The sequence below is a fragment of the Aythya marila genome, assembly GCF_965140915.1.
Source record: "Aythya marila genome assembly, contig: HAP1_HAP1_SCAFFOLD_154, whole genome shotgun sequence".
NCBI lineage: Eukaryota > Metazoa > Chordata > Aves > Anseriformes > Anatidae > Aythya > Aythya marila.
The window spans coordinates 1848783-1875321 of NW_028137218.1; the positions used below are offsets into that span (position 1 = coordinate 1848783).

A 26539-nucleotide genomic window follows, 5' to 3' on the forward strand; every position below is an offset into this window, starting at 1 on the left:
CAGCAGCACTGCCACGGAGCCAAAAAGCTTGGTCTTTCCCACGCTGCTCTCCCTTTCACCTCCTGTGCTCTCCTTCAGAGCCCTTGTGTTGCTGTGAGGAATGATTGCTCTTGTCTCTCGCTCACCGTGCTGCTGTTTGGCAGTCCTGTGTCCACAGGCAGGGACAGGCCAGGGGCACTTCTCTAGCACAGCTGGCTCTGCACCAGCATCTCCAGCATAAAAAGGGATCTGCTGAGGGCAGTGCCTGAAGGCTCAGCTCCTCTCCTGGATATTACTAAGGGATGGACTCAAAGAGGCTCCTTTCTTAGCTTGTTTCTCTTTGGGCTCATGGGGATGAGATTAGAATCCCAGGATCAGGATTTAGTCAGGGAGGGGGTTGATTCTGGAATTGCCTGCCAGTAACCAGCACCCATATAAATGGTGATTTCACCTGCCTGCATCCACCACATGCAACAGGGCTGATGGCAGGCAGGCATCTTTCTGGAAGGAAGCAGGAGCTGTCAGGAGAGCCCAGGGGATTGGCAGGGACAGCATGTGCCAGGGAGTCAGCAGGGCATGGAGCCCACCCACAGTGCACAAGCATGTCCAAGGTGGAACAGCCCAAAGAGAAAGTATTAAATCTGTCTGTGAACTCCAAGGAAAACACAAGGCATCAGGAAAGCTCTTCTGAAGTAGAACCGAAGTTGTGCCCTTCAGGCAGAGTACCAGAGGGATTGTGCAGGGCATCCCCTGCACCCGGTGCTCCTGGAGGAGCTGGAAAGAGGCCTCCTGAGCACAACAGCTCCTTGTAGCCCTGTGGATGCTGGCTGTGTGGTCACTTCTGTCCAAGCACCTGGCTGGCCAACAGCAGGGAAGCAGAGCCCCTGAGGTCCTAAAGGCCCTCAGAAAGCTGCCCCCAACAGGGTGACACATTCGGGAAGGTCAAGGGAGAGCTGAGAGAATAAAGGAGGGAGATCTGGGGGAGAGAAGAGGTGTTTGGCTATGAGAAAGGAAAGATTTGGAAGAGATGAGAGGGGTCCAGGTAAGGCCGCTGCTGCTGCAACACTCACTTCAAAAATATATATGTTATGGCAAGTTTTCTAACCAATAACCTTAAAACCTAATGCTAACCTAGTACTAAATGCTATCCCTCACCCCAAAAGGAGTCCACCACTCTAAACCCCAACCTCATTTCCTACCTTGAAGTCAAACCCCATACACATTACTTGTTACCATTAGTCTTAACATGTTACTCTCGCTATTCCCTAGTTCTTAATCCCTACAATTATAGTGCCAGATATCATCCCTTAGCAAGGTACGTAATAAAGCCCTAACCAGAGATCTATCTCATACCCTAAATACTGTCTATCCAATGCAGAATACACAAGGCTTGCTCTGAGACTCTGTTCAATCCCTAATCTGAAAGGAAATACCTAATCCTTAGACCCTAACCTAAACGCCTAATCCTCAAATCCCTCATTCCTGCACTCTTATCACAAAATTGAAGCAATTTGGCTGCATGATTCTGGGCATCAGAGAAGCTGAAAGGCCATCAGGAGATGTAAGGCCTTGGAAGATGAAAACGACCTTGCTTTTATTGCATTAGGTGCTAGGCGTCAATGAGGGTGCCAGGTTTGGATGTTCTTAGAGGGTGTCGATTGTGTTTTAGAAACTCTGAATCCAGTTGGAAGCAATTGGCTTTGGTGGGGACTGTGAGCTCACTTCTGCCTCTGGAGCTGAGAGGCTAGCAGCAGGAGGATGGCTGGGCAAGGGACTGGGAGATCCCATCTTTCTGAAGTAGCTGCCAGGTCAACCCTTGCCTCCTGGCTGGCAGACGGGCCTTTTAGGCTCACATCTCCCAGCGTCTTGTCACAGGCCAGCAGAAGGCACCTGTCTGGTGTGGTGCTTGTGTGATGCCCTCTGCCCAATTACCTGAAAGGCCCATGTAGTAGCAGCCTTGGCTGTGGGTTGTCAAGTGTCTTGTGCCTGTGTACATGACTGGGGAACAGCATGCATGTGGCTTAGTTGTATCTTTCTGAGTAGCTGAAAGGCCAGCAGGAAGGCCACATGGACTGGAAGATCACGGTGAGGTTCCTTCTGTCTGATCAGCTGACAGGCCCCAGGAAGGCTGATGGGTGTGGATGCCTGTGTGACGAATGGTTTCTGAGATGCTGGAAGTTTTGTTGGTCATGGTATACTGCATGTGAGAGAAAACCTGTCTCAAAAGAAAGCTTTTGTGATGGAGTTAAGGCATGAGAGGGAAGATAAGTGATTGGAAAGGGTGTGCTATAGTGTCAGAAGTCACCTGGAGGGAATCTGTTATCAGTCCATGAGTTTGTGTTTCAGGGCAGAGCTGGAGCAGGTACAGACATCAATGAAAGTGCCTAAATGTCAAGGAGAAAGCAAGGTGAGAAAGCAAGATGGATGTTTGCATCCTGAAGGGGAACAGGGACAGATGTGGGACATCATAGGACAGCCAGCAGTGGAGATGGACAAATGCACTGGCAAGGCTAGACTTAGCCAAGAAAACAAAGTGTTATAAATAGCTCAGTCCCAAATTAGGATTATAATCAAAGTTTACAATTTATTAAAGGAATAGAGGTAAGCAAACAGCGCTGGGTGTGCCAGGAGTCTCCGCTCCACCAGGACGCACACCAGTTACACCAAGTAGATGATTTTTATGCTCCTAGACTAATACATATTCTTTACTACTTCTAAAAAAAAACTGGGTTATTATAATTAGCTTCCGGGGTGCAGTCCCTCCTACTGGAGCATGCGCATCAGTCTCCGCTGGTCCCTCTGGGGGTCTCTGGGGGTCTTTCATGCTGAAGGCTCGTAGTCTTCCTCTCAGTTTTTTTTTTCTTGTCCTTCCCCTTTGTACTCCTTGGCAGCATGTCAAAAGCTTACACAGCGTCCCCTGCAAGTCTTGTCTCCTAGCCGTCCTTCAGCTTCTTTTTTCTTCTCCTTAATCTCCTGGCCACCTGGACAGACATCAGGGGCTTGCATAGTGTCCCATTCAGAAGCCATAACAGTCACTAGTTGTTAGCAGTTGTTCTGAAACCCCCAGACATCAGAGACTTCAAAGAAAGAACATACAAACACAAATAGCTCTCTTATTGACGCTTCACGAGTAGTTAAAACATTCCTCACAGGCCATTCACAGGGACAGTCACATCTATAGCAGTGCTAAATCAACCACAAAGACAAAAAAGGCTGTAACTGTTAGGAATAAAAGTTCGGAATAACAAAAGCAAATAGGCTCATGGATTTGAGGAATATTTCTGAAGATTTGATAATTTGACTATAATGAGGGGGAGACTGGGACACTGGGAGGAAAGGGAAGAAACCACATCTGTGGAAGAATTAAATTGCCAGTGCAGGACCCAGAGACAGACAGAACTGCTCTCTAGTGACACAAATTCCTTTGCAAGGTACAAGAACTCTATACATTAACCATTCAGTTTTTCTTAGACTTGTGGTTATACAAGGGTATGTAAGACAGAAGGTCACATTCATCATACCATGCGGCCCTAGCATTGTTCCATACTGACACGAATCAGATGAACATATATCACAGTTGGGACCTCCACCAACAGAACTGAGGTCCTTGTCCTCTCAGCTATCTAGGGCTGCCATTCCTTCAACTGAGGACCACAAGAGGACACCAGCCCAGGGCTTTATTGCCTCCTCACCCCTGCACAGAACTTGTGAGGCATCCAACCACTGTTCTGAACTTGTGTGCGGCTCACCTGGGATCACCACTAAAAGTCTTTTATTTCCTTTCTCACACCCCTTGGGATCCGGGACCCCACAATTTCAGGGTCATGACAGACAGGGCTGACACAGATCATCACATCCCTGACTAGCTCTTTCTGGCATGCAGGTATCAGATCCAGGTTTGTATTACCTCTGTTGGACTATCTGGAAGCTAGACAAGGAAGCTATCCCAAGACATTCCAGAAACCACCTTGACTGTTTGCACGCAGTTCTGTTCCCCTTCTGGAAAATGGCAGGGACAATAAAAAACCCTCAGGGAGACCCAGACTCTTACTCTAAGAGACTTCTTTGGGGTGCTTAACAATGACTATGTCCACTTCCTTGCCCTGGCTGCAGGTTATTTTCTCCCACCATGATAGCACCCTTAGTGACCCCTTCTCTGATTGGCACCCACAAGTGCTCAGAGAACTTTTCATAGGTCACATAGAGGAGCTCCATATATCCAAGCAGCTTCCATGAGGAAATCTAACTCTGGATCATTCCACTCTGTCTGTCCTAAAGTCTGTATCCACCCATTGCAGCATTCCAAGTTGCATGACTTGTCCCACCATGCCTTGGCAGTGACTTCACGAATGTCAAAAAGCACAGACTGCAGCTTGTTCTAGTCTGTGCTCCCGGTTGAGGGCATCGATACATTTTTGGGTTGTCACACCTCAGCTGTGGGACCATGGCAAACTATGCCTGCTGTCTCCAATGACAATGAGAAACAAAATAAATAGCAAGTTTGCAGCCCTGGTCTTTGGCATCTTCAGCCATCTGCTTGGAAGGGTCCTATGGGATAAGGCCCTGGAGAGAAGAGCAGTCCAAGAAAGGTGGTTAATATTCCAGGATCACCTCCTCCAACATCAAGAGCAGTCCATTCTAAGAGTAAGGAAGTCAGGTAAAAATTACAAGAGGCCTGCATGGATGAACCAGGAGGTTCTGGCAAAACTCCAGCACAGAAAAGAAGCACAGCAATGGTGCAAACAAGAACAGATAAGCTCAGAGGAATACAGAGGCTTTGCCCAAGCATGTAGGGATGAATATCGGAAAGCTAAAGCCCAACTCTGATGGAATTTGACCAAGGATGTCAAAGGCAGTAAGAAGGGCTTCTAGAAGTATATAGGTGGCAAAAAAAACACTTGGGAATATGTGGACCTACTGCTGAATGAGGCCCAGGATCTGTTGACACAGGACAGGGAAAAGGCTGAAGTGCTGAATTCCTTCTTCACCTCAGTCAGTACAGGCAAGAATGGCCTTTGGGAAAAACAGGCCACAGAGACTGGGGGAAGGACAGGGGCAAGGAAAATGTACACTGGGTGGGAGTGGGTCAGGTCAGGGCATACTTGACTTAATGGGATACACAAGCCTATTGGACATGATGAGATTTACCCGGGAGAGCAGAGGGAGCTGGCTGATGTCCTTGCAAGGCCACTCCTAGCTGCAAGAAGCATTACTTGCAAAGGCAAATGCCATATTTACACAGAATCACAGAATTTCTACGTTGGAAGAGACCTCAAGATCATCGAGTCCAACCTCTGACCTAACGCTAACAGTCCCCACTAAACCAGATCCCTAAGCTCTACATCTAAACGTCTTTTAAAGACTTCCAGGGATGCTGACTCCACCACTTCCCTGGGCAGCCTGTTCCAATGTCTAACAACCCTTTTGGTAAAGAAGTTCTTCCTAACATCCAACCTAAAACTCCCCTGGCGCAACTTAAGCCCATTCCCCCTCGTCCTGTCACCAGGCACACGGGAGAATAGACCAACCCCCACCTCGCTACAGCCTCCTTTAAGGTATCTGTAGAGAGCAATAAGGTCACCCCTGAGCCTCCTCTTCTCCAGGCTGAACAAGCCCAGCTCCCTCAGCCGCTCCTCATAGGACTTGTTCTCCAGGCCCCTCACCAGCTTCGTCGCCCTTCTCTGGACCCGCTCAAGCACCTCGATGTCCTTCTTGTAGCGAGGGGCCCAAAACTGAACACAGTACTCGAGGTGCGGCCTCACCAGAGCCGAGTACAGGGGGACGATCACCTCCCTAGCCCTGCTGGCCACACTGCTTCTTATGCAAGCCAGGATGCTGTTGGCGTTCTTGGCCACCTGAGCACACTGCTGGCTCATATTCAGCCGACTATCAACCATCTCTCCCAGGTCCTTCTCTGCCTGGCAGCTCTCCAACCACTCATCTCCCAGCCTGTAGCTCTTCTTGGGGTTATTGCATCCCAGGTGGAGGACCTGGCACTTGGCCTTGTTGAACTTCATGCAGTTGACCTCAGCCCATCGGTACAGCCTATCCAGATCCTCCTGCAGAGCCTTCCTACCCTCAAGCAGATCGACACACACGCATAGCTTGGTGTCACCTTCAAACTTACTGAGGGTGCACTCAATGCCCTCATCCAGATCATTGATGAAGATATTAAAGAGGACCGGCCCCAGCACCGAGCCCCGGGGAACACCACTAGTGACTGGCCTCCTGCTGGACTTGACTCCATTCACCACGACCCTTTGGTCCTGGCTATCCAGCCAGTTTCTAACCCAACGAAGCGTGCGCCAGTCCAAGCCAAGAGCAGCCAGTTTCTTGAGGAGAATGCTGTGGGAGACGGTGTCAAAAGCCTTACTGAAGTCAAGGTATTTCCTAACATTCTGCATACCATCAATAAAAGAAAAAAAATTTTTTTTTTCAGTGTTGCTTAATTAACTCAATAAACACATAATTTTCACTTAGTTCTCAGCTCAGCCTCAACTATGTCTTCCAAAGACTTCTGTAACATCTGCTGTCTTCCAAGACTTGGTCACATGTTAAAGGAAAGATGAAAACAAAACAAACACTCTTCAAGACAGCTGTTGCACAGGATTCTCCAGGGATGAGGTGTTTTAGTGCAGGGGGTAACTGGCTTTGAGAAGGTTTAGAAACAGTCATGGAGTGTGTCTACACAGCATCAAGGGTTTCTGATTCTAATACTGCCCCTCATGACATGTAGGTTGGAAGTGTGCAGGACATTGCGATGGGACACAGTCAGGAGAGCTAACCCAGAGTGATCAAATTGATGTTCCTCATCATCCAGCACCCCCTGCAACCTACCACCTGACTACCAAAAGCATGCCATGCACACCAAATACATGTCCTGTGAAGAGCAGCTGAGAGAGTTGGGATTAGCCTGAAGAAAAGAAGACTCCAGGAAGCATTATTGTGGTCTTCCAATACACAAATGGGCCTATGCACATGTGTAGTGACTAGACTAGACAAGACTAGACTAGAACAGAATAGTTCAGTTGGAAGAGACCTTCAAAGGTTGTCTGGTCCAACTACCTGATCTCTCCAGGGCTAAACAAAAGTTACAGCATATCAATGAGGGCAATGTCCAAATGCTTCTTGAACACTGACAGGCTGGGAAAAAAAGAACAGGTCTCAAGGAAGCCTATTCCAGTGTCTGACCACCCTCACAGTACAGACAACTTTCCCACTCTCCAGTCTGGACCTCCCTGGTGCATCTGTGTGCCATTGCACACTTTCTCTGATCATTTACCAGTGAGAAGAGGTCATCACCTCCCTCTCCACTTGCCCTCCTAAGACAGTGGCTGAGAAAAATTAGGTTGCTCCTCAGCTTTCTTTTCTGCAGACTAGACAACCCAAGTGTCCTCAGCCTCTCCTTATAGGACATCCCCTTTTACCAGTATTCCCTGTTTTCCCTTGGTTTCTCAACTGACAAGAAACCTGGTCAGATAAACTCGCTGGAAGAAACATCCTCTCTCATACTCTCACCAGTCAGTGTGACTGACCAGGTCTGGCTCCCTCACTGCCTCCTTCATCATTTGTTTGTCAGGTTTGTGTCCCCAGATGTGTTGTGCTTTATCCCCAGGAGGTAGCCAAGCACCGCACAGCCACTCTCTCCCTCCCTACTCTTAAGAGAACAGGGGGAGACACATAGGATAAATATCTGGAGAGACTGTATCAGGGAGTGTAGTGATAGGACAAGGGGCAGTGCTTTTAAGCTAAAAGAGAGCAGATTTAGATCAGATCTAAAGAAGAAATTCTTCACGCAGCGGGTGGTGAGGCTCTAGAACAGGTTGCCCAGAGAAGTGGTGGATGCCTCATCGCTGGTAATGTCTAAGGTCGGGTTGGATGGGACCTTGGGCAAACTGGTCAGGTGGGACGAGACTCTGCCCATTTCATGGGGACTGGAACTAGACCTTAAGGTTCTTTCCAACCCCAAATATTCTATGATTCTATGAGCTTGCTGGGTTGTGTAGTCTGTGTAGACAGAGGGATTTCATTTGCAGCGAAAAAGATTCATTCTCCGGAATATTAAGAGGTGCTTGAAAGAAATGGAATAAAATTTGTGGGTGTCCTAACTAATAAAAGGACAAGAAAAGATGATTCCCATATCAAACATTTATTTTGATTTAAGAGAAAAGATAGCACTGGAAATAGGTGGGAAATAGGTGTCTCTCCCTAGCTGACAGCAGGAAGAACAGTGATTGCATTGGTTTGATTCCGAGTTGATTCCCCTGGAGGACCAGGGACTTGCCAAGAGCTCCCTGCGCTGTTCACAGTAGAGGCAGTGAATGGTCACTGCATAACATAGCCGGGGCAGTTTCCAAATGTGAGGCACAGGAGAGAGCAGGGTAATACATCTGGATTACATTAGGGTATCCTTCTAGCCTCTGGACAGCAAACAAAGTAGGAGGTGCCTTGGTTGGCTCAGTTGAAACCTTTCCATCAGCAGGGAGAAGGAAGATCCATCCCTGTCCTTGCAGGAGTGTCCTGCCTTAAAACAGGGCATGGAAAGGTGATCCTTGGACCTCATCCATTTTCTGAATAAGGAAGGACAGTGCTGGAAATGAGATTCCTTCAGCGGCTGATGGAAGGAACATCAGGGATTACTTCAGTGTGTTTTAAAGCTGATTCCCCTGGAGGAACAGGGACATCTTAAGGGACATGAGAGAGGGGAGAGACAGAGAGGCATTAGGCTGGAGCTGTGCTGCTGAACTGGGCCGGGCTTCTCAGCCCAAGGGGAGCTCCTGGCAAGCGGGCAGCACTGCAGAGAGACAGCTCTGCCCAGAAGCTGCTCCTCTGCACAGTGCAGCAGGGCTGGGGGCACTGCCTGCAGGGGACAAAGGCGGCTGAGAGAAGGGAGGGTGATATTAAAGGCAGTGTGGAGGGGGGGATGCTGAGAGCTCACTGCAGGAGAAATCTTCACAGCCCTGAACAGGGTAAGTCTGTGGCTGCAGGGTAATGCAGCTGTTGTTCCTGTGCCATCTCCAGATTTGCTGGCAAATCCCACAGCCTATGGGATCTTTCAGGAGAACTCTTTGGATATTTATCTTTGGAGAATTCTCTTTGGATAACAGAAGAATGACAAGCTCCAGAGCAGGGATTACCTACCAAAGCTATCAGTGGGACAGGACATGAGGGTTCCTTCTCACAGGACCAGCTGCAGGCTGTGCAAGCAGGGAGCAAGCAAGGGTGCCCAGGGCTGTGGTGCAGAGCAGGGTCCCTGCTGAGCCCCAGGGGCTTTGTTCCAGGGCAGAGCCTCTCCCACCTGCGAGGCTCTGCACTCAGCCTGCCTGGGGAGCTGCCCAGGGTGCTGTGGGGAGAAGCTGTGGCTGGAAGGACCAGAAGGCCAGGGCCGGACAGGTTCCTGCTGCTGGCAGGGGGCTGTTACATGGGCCAGGCTCCTCATATCTCCCCAGCACCCCCAGGGCATTTCTGGGGGAGATTCTTGAAAGGGAAGAACAACACCTGCCATAACTGAAGGGATGGCACTCTCTGAGGTCTCATTTTTCAACTTCCTGCTTTGGACGGCAGTCAGGGAGATGATAATGGTGTTGTTAGGATTGTAGAAGGGACCTAAACTCATAGAGCATTACAGTTAAAAGAGATTTGTAGGTCTTTGAGGAAACTCATATATTCACTCCACACCATTTAACCTACAGGCAGCACCAACACAACCTTCTTTGTTTCTTTGTGGGATTGTTTCATCACTTGTAAATAGGGAGATGCCTCTGGCCAGTGGATACCTGAGATGCACCCCTGGTGTTCTTTACCAGCAGCACTGATTACTGCTGAGATTACAGAGGATCTTCATGGTCTCTGTGGCATCCTTAGGCAGAGAGATGCAGAGCTCCAGGCAGGAGCAAGTCTTCTTGAGATGAAGATGCAGTGAGGATACAGCCTTCTTGAGGATGTTTTCTATGAAATAAGGTTTAGTTTTTGCTTGGAAAATTCTCTCTAACATGTCACTGTCTATTCCTCCATGGACAGGCAACCATGCCCTGAGGCAGCAAATGTCCAACAGCAGCTTCCTAACAGAGTTCCTTCTCCTGCCATTCGCAGACACACGCAAGCTGCAGCTCCTGCACTTTGGGCTCTTCCTGGGCATCTACCTGGCTGTCCTCCTGGGCAACAGCCTCATCCTCACAGCCATAGCCTGCAACCACCGCCTCCACACCCCCATGTACTTCTTCCTCCTCAAACTCGCCCTCCTTGACCTGGGCTCCATCTCCACCACTGTTCCCAAAGCCATGGCTAATTCCCTGTGGGACACCAGGGCCATTTCCTCCTATGGATGTGCTGCTCAGATTTTATTCTTTGTCTTTTTCATTTCAGCAGAGTTTTCTCTTCTCACCATCATGGCTTATGACCGCTACATTGCCATCTGCAAACCCCTGCACTACGGGACTATAATGGCCAGCAAAACTTGTGTCAAAATGGCAGCAGCTGCCTGGGGCAGTGGCTTTCTCTATGCTATGCTGCACACTGCCAATACCTTTTCCCTCCCCCTCTGCCAAGGCAATGCCCTGGACCAGTTCTTCTGTGAACTTCCCCAGATCCTCAAGCTCTCCTGCTCAGATGCCTACCTCAGAGAAGTTGGGCTTCTTGTGGTTAGTGCCTGCTTAGCATTTGGATGTTTTCTTTATGTTGTGCTTTCTTACGTGCAGATCTTCAGGGCAGTGCTGAGGATCCCCTCACAGCATGGACGGCACAAAGCCTTTTCCACGTGCCTCCCTCACCTGGCTGTGGTTTCCCTGTTCATCTGTACTGGATTATTTGCCTACCTAACCCCCCCCTCCATGTTCTCCTCCTCCCTGAATCTTTGGCTGGCAGTTCAGTACTTAGTTGTACCTCCAGCAGTGAACCCCCTCATCTACAGCATGAGGAACATGGAACTGAAGGTTTCCGTGTGGAAAGTGATGACTGGACAGTTTTCTGTAGCAATAAACTGCCTATCTTTTACATATAGCTAAGGTAACTTCTTACAGCTGCAGGGACCCAATATATATATATAAATTTTTTTTTTAATTTTATGTTTTAAAATTCATTTCCTTTATTCATGATAGAATAAGAAATGTATTTTTTCATCCCCTTCCATTTCAGTATCTACTTGTCTCTTGTGACATAGAAACTTGGTGTGAAGGAGCCAGGCTCTCTGTGCATTTGCATTATAGAAAGGACGTAGCAAGGAATCGTTGCCTGAGATCCTCCCTCAGAGACCTGTGATGGAGTTGCAGGGGCACTTGTCTGTGTGCAGATGTGCACGGAAAGAGAATCTTGGCACAGCAGCAATGCCTGGGAGCCAAAGAGCTTGGTCTGCCCAGAAGTGCTTTCCTTCACCACCCACGTTCTCCTACAGAGCCCTTGTGTTGCTGTGAGGACTGATTGTTCTTGTCGCTTGCTCACTGTTCTGCTGTGTGGCAGTCCTGTGTCCACAGACAGGGACAGGCCAGTGGCACTTCTCTAACACAGACGGCTCCATACCAGCATCTCCAGCATAAAAGGGGATCTGCTGAGGGCAGTGCCTTAAGGCTCAGATCTTCTCCTGGAGCTGTTGTCATGGATATTGCAAAGGAGTAGACTTGAAGGAGGCTCCTTGCTTTGTTTATTTCTCTTCTATGAGTCTCTGACTCTGAAGAAGGCCGGCTATCTGTGTGCAGCCTCCATGGCCAAGGAACCACTTGTGTGGGAGGCAGTCAGTGGCAGTGCCCCCCACCAGGTGGCTCTGCCTTCCCAGCTTGACCAGCATGGCCCTGCAGAGTGCCCCCACAGCCCCACGCACAACAGTCCCTCACTCTGCAGAGCAGCACCGCCAGCTGGGGGGCTGTGGGCAGCATGGGAAGGGGCTGCAGGAATGGCTGCTCAGGTCAGCCCAGGCAAGCTGGGCTGGGGCAAGGCTATGTGGGACATGGGGTGTCCCGGGAGCAGAGCAGGGTGCTGTGTGTGTGCAGTGGTGCTGCCTGAGGAGCCCCAGGGGCAGCAGTGTGGTGCTGTGCTGTGCTGGGGAGCGGGGCTAGCCTACACAGTTGCAGGATGCCTATGGGAGGAGAATCTCCTGCAGATGGCTGCAGCAGGGACACTGCCACTGACCTCCACTCCTCCATTTGCTGCTTTGGGGCCTTCCCAGCCTGGGCTGCTGGGCTGGGCTGGGCTGGGAAAAGGAGAAGTAGGTGTGGAGAGCTGGGGATGGGCTGAGCTGGGCTGGCCTCCTGGGAGAGACAGGAAGGACCAGCAGAGCAGGGGCTGGGCTGGGCTCTTCTTCTCTGGACACCCTGGCAGATGCTGCCGCAGGAGGTCAGCATCAGCCCTAGATCAGCCCCGTTCAACCACTGTTCACAGCACTGGGCTCCAACCCCAGCTCACACAGGCAGTTTCTTTCTTTCTGTGAGAAGAATCCAGAAGTTGTTCCATCTTATATAAGGGGCCTGCCGCTAGTCAGAGCTGAGCCAATAAGCAATGTTGTCTGTGCTTCTCTGAGAGAATATTTAAGGAAAGGGAAAATAAATAAATAAATGCTGCTACATGGCAGCTGGGAGAGAGAGGAGTGATAAATAGCCAGGCAGTGGCCAAGTGAAAGAGGGGAAGGAGATGCTCCAGGTGCCAGAGCAGAAGCTCTCTTGACGCCTGTGTTGAGGACTGTGGTGGAGCAGGTAGTCCCCCTGCAGCCCATGGAGTACAAGGGTGGAGCAGATCTCCATGCTGCAGTCCATGGAGGAGACCATGGTGGAGCAGATGGACCTGCACTGATGGAGGCTGCGGTCTGTGGAGAACCCCCACCAGAGTAGATTCCAGGATGGAGCTGTAGCCCATGGAGAGGAGCCCACATGGGAGCAGGCGACCTGGCAGGAGTTGCTGCCCACGGGGGACAAGGTTGGAGCAGTTTGCTCATGATGAATGGAACCCGTGGTTCGGAGCCATAACTGGAGCAGTTCTTGAAGAGCTGCTGCCTGTGGGAAGCCCACTCAGGATCAGTTCAGGAAGGACGGCATCCCATGGAAGGGACCCAACCTTAGAGCATGGGCAGAGAGTGACTCAGAAGGAGCGGTGGAGACAAAGTGCTATAGATCGCCCATAAACCCTATTTCCCCATTCCTCTGTGCCGCCTAAGTGGAGGAGATAAAAGAGGGTGGATGGGGGAAAGGTGTTTGGGGTTTCTTTCCTTTGTTTCTCACTTTTCTAGCTTGTTAGTAGTAGACAGTAAATTTTAATATCTTCCTAATCTGAGTCTGTTTTGCCCATGATGATAATTATTAAGCGATCTCCCTGTCCTTATCTCAACATTTGAACTGGTTTCATCATATTTTCTCCTCCTTTCCCTTAGAGGAGGGGGAGTGATAGAGCAGCTGTGATGAAGCTCAGATGCCCACCTGTATAAAACCACCATAGAAGGCTGCAGAAAGTGGAAGCGAGGACAGGTAACCTGAGAGGAATGCAGAGACATCACCTGAGCAGCCAGGGATCAAGTCTGGAAAGCTAAGGCTATGGTAAAATTGAATCTAGATAGGAAGTTCAAGGGCAACAAGAAGGGCTTCTATAAGTACGTCAGTGATAAAAGGAAGACTAGGGAAAACATGGACCCTCTCCAGAAGGAAACAGGAGACCTGGTTACCCAGGATGTGGAGAAGGCTGAGGTACTCAATGACTTCTTTGCCTCATTCTTCACTGGAATAGCTCCAGTTACACCATCCAAGTCCCAGAAGGCAAAGGCAGGGACTGGGAGAGAGAAGAACCACCTACTGTAGAAGATCAACTTTGGGAGTATCTGAGGAAACAGAAGGTGCACAAGTCTATGGGACTAGGTGAGATGAATCCCAGAGTCTTGAGGGAACTGGCAGATGAAGTTGCAAAGCCACTACTCGTCATATTTGAAAAGTGGTGGCTGTGCAGTGAAGTTTCTACTGATTGTAACACAGAGAACATAACCCCCACTTTTTAAAAGGGAATAAAAGTAGGCCCAGGGAAGTCTAGCCCAGTCAGACCCACCTCTGAGCCCAACAAGATCATGGAACAAATCCTCCTGGAAACTCGGCTAAGGCACATGACAAAAAAAGATGTGATCAGTGACAGCCAATACTTCTTCACTAAGGGCAGTGAAGTAGTCTGTAGGCCTACTGCAATGGTGTTACGGTGTTTGTGGGTAAGAGAAAAGAAACTGACATCATCTACCTGATTCGTGCAAAGTATTTGACATATCCCATGTGGCATTCCTGTCTCTAAATTGGAGAGACATGGATCTGACAGATGGACCGCTCAGTGGATATAAGGAATTGTCTGGATGGTCACACTCACAGGGTTGTGGTCAACAGATCAATGTCCAAGTGGAGATCTGTTACGAATGGTGTTCTTCAGGGCTTGGTACTGGAACCGGTACTATTTCACATCTTTGTCGGTTTAATGGGCAGTGGGATCGAGTGCACCCTCAGCGAGTTTGCTGATGACAGCAAGCAGTGTGGTGAGGTTTATGTGCTGGAGGGAAGGGGTGTCATCTAGTGGGGCCATGACAAGCTTGACAGGTGGGCCTGTGTGAAACTCATGAACTTCAACAAGGCTGAGTGTAAACTCCCACACATGGGTTGAAGCAGTCCTATGCATAAATACAGGCTGGGTGGAGAAGGGAGTGAGAGCAGCCTTGTGGAGAGGGTCCTGGGAGTATGGTGCTTCAAAAACTCAACGTGTGTAGGCAATATGCACTTGTAGCCCTGAAAGCAAAATCCTGGGCTGCATCAGAATGAACATCGCCAGCAGGTCAGGGGAGATGATTCTCACTTTCTCTTCCTAACTTGTGAGACCCCACTTAACATAGTGTGTTCACCTCTGGGATCCCCAGCGTGAGAAAGACATGGACCCATTGGAGCAAGTCCAGAGGAGGGCCACAAAAATGATGAGGGCTGGAGCATCTCTCCTATGAAGAGGGAGAAGAGGGGGAATTAAGAACAGAAGGCCCTGGGAAGAACATAGAGCAACCTTCCAGTAGCTCCAGAGGGCATAAAGGAAAGCTGGAGAGAGAGAATTTATTAGAGGATGTAGTAATAGGACAAGGGGAAATAGCTTTAAACTCAAAGAAGGTAGATTGAGATTAGATATTCAGAAGAAATCATTTACTCTGAGGGTGGTGAGGCACTGGAGGAGGTTGCCCAGAAAGGTTGTTGGATGGTGTCCCATCCCTAGAAGCATTCAAGGCCAGGCTGGATGGGGCATTGAGCAACCTGATTTTGAGGAAAGTGTCCCTGACACAGCTAGGACAGCTGACACAAATGGATCAAACAGATGTTCCAGACCATCCAGCACCCCCTGCAGCCCACCACCCTACTACCAAAAACATCTCTCAGCCTGCAACAGAGGCGCCTGCTGGGGAAGAGCTGGGGAGGACCTACCAGCAGGATCAGGGAGGGCAGTATGGGTACTAAGTCCTGCCCAGGGGCCCAACACTTCTCACCACTCTAATCCTGCAGGAGAGGTTACTCTGTCTGTGGGTTCTGGACTGTCATCTCTGGGTTCCACAAGGGCCCAAGGCTGTAGAAGATGGGCTCTACCAGCGAGTGCATCATGAGGCGTCACACAGAGCCACTTTTGCTGGAAACTGCCTGTGGCTGGCAGGATGGAAATGCCTCTGTCAGTAGGAATAGTGTCTAGGCACTGGGGGTTGTGGCAGCCCCCCAGCCTGATCCCAACCCTCTTGGTCCCAAGAAATGACCATTCCCCACTATTGCATCTTTGAGCTCTACTTCAATTGGTTAGCCTCAGAGAGAGACCCCGACACCTGGGCAGGGAAACGCTGGACCTGAGGCAAAGCCCCCAGAATGTTTTAATATAAACATTTGCCAGCACAAAGCACAAAAACAGGGAATACCAAGAGGGGAAATACCCATGTATGTCTGCAGACTGCTGGAAAAGGGAGACCGTTCCCTGGCACTCACGGCTCTCCCAGTGGCACTGAGCTCTCCTCCTTCCTGGTTGCAACCATCTGCTCGGCAGGGCTGGGCTCTGCTGGCCTGGGGCTCTGGGACACTTGTGCAGGTGGCTCTGGTGTCACATCCTGGGTGTCCTCATGGGGACATGCCAGAGACACCTCTTCAGCATCGTCATAGCACATGTGTACCAGAAAAGGGGACAAGGTGTCTCCCTCAGCTCCAGGGTGCCCAGCACTTCTCCGGGAGCGCAGGCTTCCCTCTGTAAGCACCAAGGCAGGCTGCTGTGGTTGGGCCTGTGGGGTGCTCCTCAGGGCTGTACAACACCTTCCCCCTCCGCACCAGCCTGAGACACTCGGCCCATTCTCCCAGCCCCCCAAAATATCTCAGGACAGGTTCTCCATGTCAGGAGATCAGGCTCTAAATATTTCATGGATTCTCCTGGCCCTGGGATTGGCACCTAGGAAGTGGAAGTGCTGCAATGCCCTCTCACCTGTGGCTGTATTCCTGGGCCCATCTCCTTCCTCTGGTGTCCTGGGCACTTCCCAGTCCCCCTGCCCAGGGAAAGGATGCTCCCCAGGGTCAGAAACCTCCTCAGCATCATCGTAGCCATCCACTGGGTCACCTCCAGGCAGGACAGGGACATCTGAAAGGAGAGGGAAGGTGGTGGAGTGAGAAGAGATATTCTACAGAGCAGAGGATGGGAGGGTGTGTGGGGACACAGGGCTGACATGCTGCTGGTGTCAGGGCCAAAGCAAAGCCCTTGTCCTTCCAGCTCTGATGGTGGCACTCAGTGGCACTGTAGTCTGTCTGTCTGAAGGGAGGAGAGATGGAGCCCTTCCTCTCCGTCCCCTTCCGATCCCTGCGGCTGGCCCCAGACCATCCTCCTCCTCTCTGTGCCTGGGGTAGGGCTACAGTTGGGTCAGGGACCCCTCTGAAAAGGAACCTGCAGAGAGCTGCAGTGGGTGCTGTGGGATGAGCCCTGCTGCCCTGACTGGTAGTCAGCACTGCTGGGGATGGGCACCCACAGAGCTGGGACAGAGTGGGGAGGAGACCACCCCTGCTACCCTGGATGAGCCCATCTCATAGGGGCTCCCAGAGCTGCCCTGGGACAGCCCCTTCACTCAGCCCTTGGATGTCCCCAGGGTGCAGGGCCAGGCAGAGAGGGGCTGTCCCCTCTGGGATGGGCAGAGCTGGTGGGGAGGAAGCTCCTCTGTGGGGGCCAACACCTGGATGCTCTCCCACAGAGCCCATGGCCCAAGCAGTTCAGAGACCATAGGCAGGAGCTACAGGGCACAACCCTGGTCTGGGGCAGGGAAAAAGTGCTCCTCCAGGGACATACACCCACCTGAGAGACTGAACCTTGCCTGCTTCTCCCATGCCAGGCTGTAAGCAATCTCCTCGTACACGGCCTCAGGGAAGGGCTCCCCAGCTCTCCCGGAGCCTGGGAACAGAGGCAGGGCTGGTCTGGGCATGGGCAGAGAGGGACAGGACCCCACTGGGCTCCCCCAGCCCCATTCCCTGGCCCATCACAGGGCTGTCCCCACAGCACAGCCCCACTGTGTTGTGTTGGCACTGCAGCCACATCCCCAGGGAGGGCAGCATCCCCATGGAGATGGTCTGGGGCAGCATCAGCCTTGCACCATCCCTTTGGAAACAGCCCTTGTGCCCCTTTGGTCCCTGGGTCATGTCCGAGTGCAGACCCTGCACCAATTCCCTCATTTCCCCTTCTCATGGAGCTGCTCTATCTCTGCCCCACACATCAAAAGCACAGCCCGTGTCCTGTTGGGGGGTGGCTGACACCACAGTGATGGACCCCGCTGCCCCATGCTCCTCTTGCCAGAGCTGCTCAGAGGACTGCCAGCAGTGCATCTTCCCCTTCTCACCCAGCCCAGCTCTCACATTTCTCTCCTCACCCCAGAACTGATGCCCCAGGGTCTGGGCTCTCTCCACCCCTTGATGTTGGTGCCCCATGGTCTGTCAATCAGTGGGGCAGCACATGGGGCAGGAGGAAGCATACAGTTCTGTTTCTGTGCCCCAGAACACCAACACCTCCAGCACCCCCAGCCGTGCCAGGAGGCATCTCCCCCCCAGGACCACTGGGGAAGGACCCACCTCTGCGCCGAGCCCTGGCGCTTCGCACCTGCCCAGCCAGGAGGGCCAGGAGCAGGCAGAGGAGGGCCCCCAGGATGATGCAGATGACGACAGGCACCGAGAGTGTCTTGCTGCTGGTGGTCGGACGGCCCCGTGGGGGATCTGCATGGGCAGGAACATGGCAGGGGCAGCATCAGACAAGGGAGAGGCTGGGGGCAGGATAAGCCACTCCTGACCACACAAGGCAGCAGGGGCTGGGGGGGACAGGGCTGGGTGATGGGGCAGCTCCCACCCTGCTGGGTACATCACAGACTTCTCTCATCTCCCTCAATTTCCTGGGAGTCTCACAGCCCAGCAAGGAGCCCCTTCCCCTGGCTGTAGGTCACAGCTTCTCTGTGGGCAGACCCAGCCCTGGGGAAGGACAGCTTACCTGCTTGTGGGGAGGATGTTGCTGTCCTGGGTGCAGCTACAGGGGAGCAGAAGGAGAACTGGGCTGAGAGGCTGGGGCTGTGGCACCAGGCAGCCTCCCTGGCAAATGACCCCCAAATTTGCCACCTGAATTGTCCCTCCTGTGGGGCTGAGCAGGGTGGCAAGGACAGGGTCCAGCACCACTGCTCTGGGCTGCTCACAGGACAGTGCAGGCAGCCCAGGGGATGTGCTGGCACATCCAGCCCCACAGAGGCTGCTCCCCACCCACCACCAGCCCCCCACCCTGCAGAAACACCCTTGCTCAGGCCAGCAGCAGGGCCATGCCAGGATCCAGCAGGGCAGACACCCAAGCCAGCTCCTTGCCAAGCCCCCAGCCATGTCTCCCAGCCCCACTGCTCACCTGAGCAATGCACAGCCGCATCTGCCTTATGCTGGCAGGCACCTCTGTCCCCTGGCTGGGCCCAGCAGTCCTGCAGAGACAGCTCCGTCCCCCTGCACTCCATCAGCCACATGGGGCCCGTCCCCTCTCCAGCAACAGCCTGGCCCAGGGCATAGACCGCGGGGCCACAGCCCAGCTGCCTGCATGCTACCTCAGCGTCCCGCATGTCCCAGGCATTGTCACACAGCGTCCCCCAGGTGCCGCGGTGCCAGATCTCCACTCTGCCTGAGCAGCCGTCCTTGCCTCCCACAGCACGGATCTTCTCCCTGTCTGGGGAGGCAGCGATGTCCCATGGCACCGGGACAACTGGGACAGCCCTGCCAGGTGAGGGGGAAACGTGCAGGGGTAGCTCCCTACCTGTACACCTCGTGGAGTTGGGGCATGCAGATACCTGTGTCCTTTCTGTCCATGTCCCAAAGGAAAGAAAAGTAGGGCTGAAAAGGGCTGCTCTAGGGGTTGTGCAGAAGAGAGCAGGGCTGACCTCTGCTTGCATGTGCCCCTGCTGCCTGGGTCAGGGTAGCAGCAGAACCCCGTTCTTTCATGGAACACACACAGATAGAATTGAGTGTGCATCCCCACAGGGTCCCTGATTCACAGAACAGCAGGAGGCTGTCCATAGAGGGGAAACTCCTGCCCATGCCCACATAGCCTCCTCTGAGACCTCTCCTGGAGATGGCTCTGCCTCTCCCAGAGGCTGATGGCAGCCCAGCTGTTGAGAGCTGCTGGTATGCATACGTGGCTCCAACAGCTGAAGCCACTTTTGTGCCACTCGCAGCAACAGGGTCTAATGCAGGAAGTCAAAGCCCCTCTGGGTTCCTTCTCTGCATTTCACCATGTCCAGTGGGGAACAGGACCTGGTGCCTTCAGAAACCAGATTTACCATTGCAGGTGATATTGGCCTCTTCTCGGCGGTCATCACACGACTGGGGATCCCAGGCAGCAGAGGGACACTGCCAGAAGGAGCTGTTGCTCTTCCCACACTCCACGTGATCCAGCCATGCGGTGCCAGACAGCTTCTCATAATTTGAGATTGTTTCCAGTTCCCCCTCATTCCCGCAGCCCAGCTCCTTGCACACCAGTGACACCGTCTCGGTGGTCATGGAGTTGGAGCAAACGCTGCCCCACGTCCCGTTGTAGAAAACCTGCAGGCGCCCGGAGCAGCCGTCGCTGTTCTCCAGCCTCAGGGCCATGAACTCTGGAAGGAGGAAAGGCCCCAGGGACATCCTTGGATGTCAGACACTGATAGCCTTAGCCTTACCTGGCTCTACCCTCACCCTGGCCTCACTGGCCCCAGCTCCCAACCCCGCTCCCAGCACAGACCTGAGCAGATGACTCCCGCGTCCTCCTTGTGCCCGCAGTCGTGCTGCCCCCAGGCCTCAGCAGGGCAGTCCCAGAGAGCAGCTTCGGCCCCGGAGCAGTTGACGCCATCCAGCCAGATCTGCCCGGAGCCCTCCCCAAACCGAGCAGAGCCGGCTGCCTCCAGGGCCCCTCCGCAGCCCAGCTGGCGGCAAACGACGGCGGCGTCGGCCAGGTCCCAGGCGTCGTCGCAGACGGTGCCCCAGCGCCCCTGGTAGTAGATCTCCACTCTCCCGGCACAGCGCCCGGCCCCGTCCGCCAGCCGGACCCGCCGGCTCCCTGCAGCAGGGAGAACCCCGACGCTCAGGGGTTGGCTGCCCTCCCAGCCCCACACCTGGGGGACGTGCAGCACCACTCACCCCGGCACACGACCCCCACGTCCTCCATGATTCCTGTTGCAGGGTGGCTCTGAGGCAGGGAGGTGTTGCAGAGGCTCAGGTTAGCCTCGTGCCCTGCACACCGCACCCCATGCAGCCCCACAGGTCCTGGTCCTCGCTCGGCCCTCACGGGGGTGTAGGCTGCCTCTGCCTCTCCGCACTGCAGCTGCCGGCACACCACGCTGGCCTCCTGCATGTCCCACTGCTCATCCAGGACTCTGCCCCACGTCCCGTGCTGGAAGACCTCCACGCGGCCGTCGCACCAGCTCTCTCCACCCACCAACCGTACAGACATGTTGCAGGCCGGGCCTGATGAGAGCAGAAATTCAGCCTGGTGCTGCAATGGGGTCCAAAACTTTGTGTGGCCGTGTCACACACCAGGGTCAAATGGACTTTGCAGCACTGCCCAGCACTCACCTGAGCAAATGACAGCAGCAGCGTTCTCCTGGGAGCACGGCGAGGCCCCCAGGGCAGTCACCGGGCACTGCCCCAGGTGGGCTTCAGTCCCGTCACAGTGGAACGAGTCTCTCCAGACGGGGCCGGTTCCTCTCCCAAAATGCCCTCCTCCAGGAATGAACTCAGCAAAGCCACAGCCGAGGTGCCGACAGAGAACGTGGGCGTCCGAGAGGTCCCAGTGGGAGGCACAGAGGGTCCCCCAGCTCCCCAGCACCTCCACCTCCACCCTGCCCTCACACGCTGTGCTGCCGTTCACCAGCCTGAACCCTGTGTACTCTGGGGACAAAGGAGGGTGAGAGAGGCCACATTTGTGCTCTTGCTCCCACAGGAGCTGCAGGAGAGGCCAAAGGGACAGCGTGCCTTTCTCCTCCTGCAGCACTCTCATTTTGGGGATGCAGACCACCACCTCACCCCACCTGTCTCCCACCCAGCACAGCCCAGTGCCCACCCTGCTCTCCTGCTCCCACCACAACCCCAGTGGCCATCATTCCACCCCAAGTCCTTACGTGTGCAGGTGACATGAATGCCATTGCTGTGGGTGCAGGCCTTGTCCTTGGAGGCCCCCCAGGGGCAGAAGAGGATGGTGGATTCATTCCCCACACACTGCAGCTCTCTGTCCCAGACAGGGCCAGCCCCTTCTCCCAGCTGAGCTGCCCCATGGACAGACAGGGCTGTGCCACACTGCAGCTCCCTGCACACCACCTCGGCAGCTTTGGCACCAAAGTGGGAGTGACAGACAGCTTTCCACTGGTCCCCGTCGTAGACCTCCAGACTTCCTGAGCAGGGGCTGTCCCCTCCGACCAGCCGCACAAATCCTGGGGCAACCAAGGAGACCTGTGAGTTCCCAGAGCCCTCTGGCACTTCCGTGCCCACCTCCCACCTCATCCCTAAAGTGGCCAGATTCAGAGCTCCACGGCCATCCCAGCAGCTCTCAGTGGGTGCTGATGGCACAAAGAGGTCAGCGCCCCCCCCCCCCGTCCTCGCTGATCCTCTGAATCTTGCGCAGCACCCATGGGCTGCCCTCTCTCCCAGCCCCCAGCTGCAGGCACCACTCAGACAAACTGCTGCTGCCCAGAGCCCCTGGGTTGCCCAGCAGCGACCCCAGCACTGCAGCACTCACAGCATGTGGACCCAGGGAAATGGGTCCAGGCACTGGGGGCTGCTGCAGCTGGCTCTGCCCTGCTGGGCTCAGGCCACGCTGAGGAACCCCTTGGAGCTTCAAAAAAAGTCCCCTGTTCCCAGGGGCTGCTGCAGCTCTTGTGGAGCTGCTGTTAGAATGGGGCACATCCAGGGAGCAGGTAAAGGGGGGGTCCTCAGACAGGGACAAAGTGTGGTGCTGGGCATGGATGACCCCATCCACCAGCCACACACAGAGCAAAAGAGCAGGCAGAGAGCAGCCCTGGGCTGACACATGCTCCTGGTATGAGGGCAGGCACCAAGGAGAGCCAGGAGGTGCTGGCACAGCCCCTGGCACACAGGGTAGGCAGGAGAGGCTGGGCAGCGGGTCAGCACGGCCTGGAGGGGCCGTATCCCTAGAGGTTACCTCTCATGGGGTGACCCCGGGACAGGAACAAGGTGCTGCTTGCCTCCCTGCTCCTCTGTGCAAGCCCAGTGCTCCTGCCCTCCGAGTAGCCCCTCTGCTTTGGCCGCAGTTCTCTTGTCTGCCAGGGGTACAACCCAAAAGTCCTGGGCCATTGCACGCCCTTCCCTGAGGCTGCTGGTGGCTGGGGGAGCTGCTCTAGATTCCCCTGGCATAGGGACCAGCCTGCCAGACAGGGCCTGGGTGAATGGAAGAGAAAGATGGGAACCAGGCAGCACAGTGGGGAAGGGTGGGGGCTTTCCTCTCCCAGCCCCGGGCACCTCCCCAGGCTTGGCTGCTCCAGCCTCATGACCAGACTGGGTGTGCTCCCACTGGGCTTTCCCCAGGGACAAGGGACACCAGCAGTGACAGACCCAGCTCAGAGTGCAACTTGACACACAGAGCCATGTTCTGGTGTCCACTTGTTGCTTCCTGAAGTCACAGCCAGGTCCCTTAGGAGTGTCCTCATCCCAGAGGTAGGGAACAAGTTCAGTCCTTACCTGAACATGTCACTCCAGCATCCCAGCTGTGATCGCAGTCTGTTTGACCCCAGCCATTGTGTGTGCAGTCAGACAGGGCAGACTCCTTGCCATTACAGTGAACATCATCCATCCAAATGGAACCAGATCCTGGTCCAAAGTGTGCATTTCGAGGAGCTTCGAGAGCAACCCCACAGCCCAGCTGCCTACAAACCACTGCAGCATCGGTCATGTCCCAGCGGTCGCTGCACACGGTCCCCCACTGACCCCGGTGTTTCACCTCCACTCTCCCAGCACAGCGACTGCCACCATCCGCCAGCCTCACCTCCGCAGACCCTTCAAACACCAACACAGGAAGGGTCAGGAGACCTTTGAGCCCCACAAGGTGGGTCTGTGAGTGCTCCCTCTGCTGCCCAGGCAGTCACAGGCCCCAGGGTGGGAGCCCTGTCCCCACTGATTGTCACTGGAGTGTTGGGGGGATTCTTCCTCTGCCCATGGGCTGCACTGAATCACAGAATCACAGAATCACAGAATTTCTAGGTTGGAAGAGACCTCAAGATCATCAAGTCCAACCTCTGACCTAACGCTAACAGTCCCCACTAAACTATATCCCTAAGACTGCTCTGGGGGTGCCCAACTACAGCCCTTCTGGGCCATTTGCTGCCCAGAGCCCTCATAATCCCCTCTTCCCACCCCATTGGCCCCCTGCCCCTGCCCATGTTCACCCACATACCACCCCCAGTCCTGCACAGGGTTCCCACTCCTCCCCTGACCAGCACCCTCTCCAAAGCACAATGACTCTAACCCCATACTTCTTCCTATCCATCACCTGCACCAGGCACCTCTCAAATGCACCAAATTCCCAGGAGCTGATGGCAGCCTGGCCGTTGACTGATGCTGGTGAACCTGGGTGGCTCTGAGAGCTGAAGTCACCTTTGTGCCACCAGCAGCAACAGGGTCTAATGCAGGAAGTCAAAGCCCCTCTGGGTTCCTTCTCTGCATTTCACCATGTCCAGTGGGGAACAGGACCTGGTGCCTTGAGAAACCAGATTTACCATTGCAGGTGATGTGGGTCTCTTCTCGGAGGTCATCACACGACTGCAGATGCCAGGCAGCAGAGGGACACTGCCAGAAGGAGCTGTTGCTCTTCCCACACTCCACGTGATCCAGCCATGCGGTGCCAGACAGCTTGGCAGAGTTTAAGATTATTTCCCAATCCCCCTCATTCCCGCAGCCGAGCTCCTTGCACACCAGTGACACCGTCTCGGTGGTCATCGAATTGAAGCAAACGCTGCCCCACGTCCCGTTGTAGAAAACCTGCAGGCGCCCGGAGCAGCCGTCGCTGTTCTCCAGCCTCAGGGCCATGAACTCTGGAAGGAGGAAAGGCCCCAGGGATGTCCTTGGATGTCAGCCGCTGATGGCCTTGGCCCTACCTGGCTCTACCCTCACCCTGGCCTCACTGGCCCCAGCTCCCAACCCCGCTCCCAGCACAGACCTGAACAGATGACTCCCACGTCCTCCTTGTGCCCGCAGTCGTGCTGCCCCCAGGCCTCAGCAGGGCAGTCCCAGAGAGCAGCTTCGGCCCCGGAGCAGTTGACGCCATCCAGCCAGATCTGCCCGGAGCCCTCCCCAAACCGAGCAGAGCCGGCTGCCTCCAGGGCCCCTCCGCAGCCCAGCTGGCGGCAAACGACGGCGGCGTCGGCCAGGTCCCAGGCGTCGTCGCAGACGGTGCCCCAGCGCCCCTGGTAGTAGATCTCCACTCTCCCGGCACAGTGCCCGGCCCCATCCGCCAGCCGCACCCGCCGGCTCCCTGCAGCAGGGAGAACCCTGACCCTCAGGGACTGGCTGCCCTCCCAGCCCCACACCTGGGGGACGTGCAGCACCACTCACCCCGGCACACGACCCCCACGTCCTCCATGATCCCTGCTGCTGGTATGCTCTCAGGTAAGGAGGTGTTGCAGAGGCTCAGGTCAGCCTCGTGCCCTGCACACCGCACCCCACGCAGCCCCACAGGTCCTGGTCCTTGCTCGGCCCTCACGGGGGTGTAGGCTGCCTCTGCCTCTCCGCACTGCAGCTGCCGGCACACCACGCTGGCCTCCTGCATGTCCCACTGCTCATCCAGGACTCTGCCCCACGTCCCGTGCTGGAAGACCTCCACGCGCCCATCGCACCAGCTCCCTCCGCCCACCAGCCGCAGGGGCATGGGGTGAGTTAGGCCTATTGAGAGGAGTAATTCAGCCAGGCACTGCCATGGGGTCCAAAGCTGTGGGTGGCCGTGTCACACACCAGGGGCAAATGGACTTTGCAGCACTGCCCAGCACTCACCTGAGCAAATGACAGCAGCAGCGTTCTCCTGGGAGCATGGCGAGGCCCCCAGGGCAGTCACCGGGCACTGCCCCAGGTGGGCTTCAGTCCCGTCACAGTGGAACGAGTCTCTCCAGACGGGGCCGGTTCCTCTCCCAAAATGCCCTCCTCCAGGAATGGACTCAGCAAAGCCACAGCCGAGGTGCCGACACAGAATGTGGGCGTCCGAGAGGTCCCAGCGGGAGGCACAGAGGGTCCCCCACGTCCCCAGCACCTCCACCTCCACCCTGCCCTCACACGCTGTGCTGCCGTTCACCAGCCTGAACCCTGTGTACTCTGGGGACAAAGGAGGGTGAGAGAGGCCACATTTGTGCTCTTGCTCCCACAGGAGCTGCAGGAGAGGCCAAAGGGACAGCGTGCCTTTCTCCTCCTGCAGCACTCTCATTTTGGGGATGCAGACCACCACCTCACCCCACCTGTCTCCCACCCAGCACAGCCCAGTGCCCACCCTGCTCTCCTGCTCCCACCACAACCCCAGTGGCCATCATTCCACCCCAAGTCCTTACGTGTGCAGGTGACATGAATGCCATTGCTGTGGGTGCAGGCCTTGTCCTTGGAGGCCCCCCAGGGGCAGAAGAGGATGGTGGATTCATTCCCCACACACTGCAGCTCTCTGTCCCAGACAGGACCAGCCCCTTCTCCCAGCTGAGCTGCCCCATGGACAGACAGGGCTGTGCCACACTGCAGCTCCCTGCACACCACCTCGGCAGCTTTGGTACCAAAGTGGGAGTGACAGACAGCTTTCCACTGGTCCCTGTCATAGACCTCCAGACTTCCTGAGCAGGGGCTGTTTCCTCCAACCAGCCGCACAAATCCTGGGGCAACCAAGGAGACCTGTGAGTTCCCAGAGCCCTCTGGCACTTCTGTGCCCACCTCCCTCCTCATCCCTGAGGTGGCCACATCCAGAGCCCCACAGCCAGCCCAGCAGCTCTTCGTGGGTGCTGACAGCACAAAGAGTTCAGTGCCCCCCTGCTGATCCTCAGAAACCTGCTCAGACTCATGGGCTGCCCTCTCTCCCAGCCCCCAGCCACAGGCACTGCTCAGAAAAA

The 26539-nt window shown here is 54.6% G+C and overlaps 2 protein-coding genes across 2 annotated transcripts in view; one reads left to right on the top strand and one right to left on the bottom strand.

Moving 5' to 3' along the window:
- Positions 1-10982, top strand: part of LOC309891101 (olfactory receptor 14A16-like) — a gene marked incomplete at both ends in the record, with an annotated part of 34963 nt that extends 23981 nt beyond the window's left edge. The window contains one exon of the mRNA XM_082785483.1: positions 10317-10982. Coding sequence (XP_082641609.1) covers positions 10317-10982 — 666 coding nt within the window. The remainder of the gene's footprint in view (positions 1-10316) is intronic.
- Positions 10983-15467: 4485 nt separating this feature from the next.
- LOC309891102 (antigen WC1.1-like) lies at positions 15468-26375 on the bottom strand (the record flags this gene model as incomplete). Its single annotated transcript, XM_082785484.1, has 14 exons — positions 15468-15538; positions 16411-16563; positions 17266-17361; positions 18033-18173; positions 19760-20074; positions 20200-20514; positions 20595-20921; positions 21030-21344; positions 23148-23462; positions 24182-24496; positions 24622-24936; positions 25017-25343; positions 25452-25766; positions 26210-26375. 14 exons carry the CDS (start codon positions 26373-26375, stop codon positions 15468-15470), a joined length of 3486 nt encoding a protein of 1161 aa, XP_082641610.1.
- Positions 26376-26539: the final 164 nt, after the last annotated feature.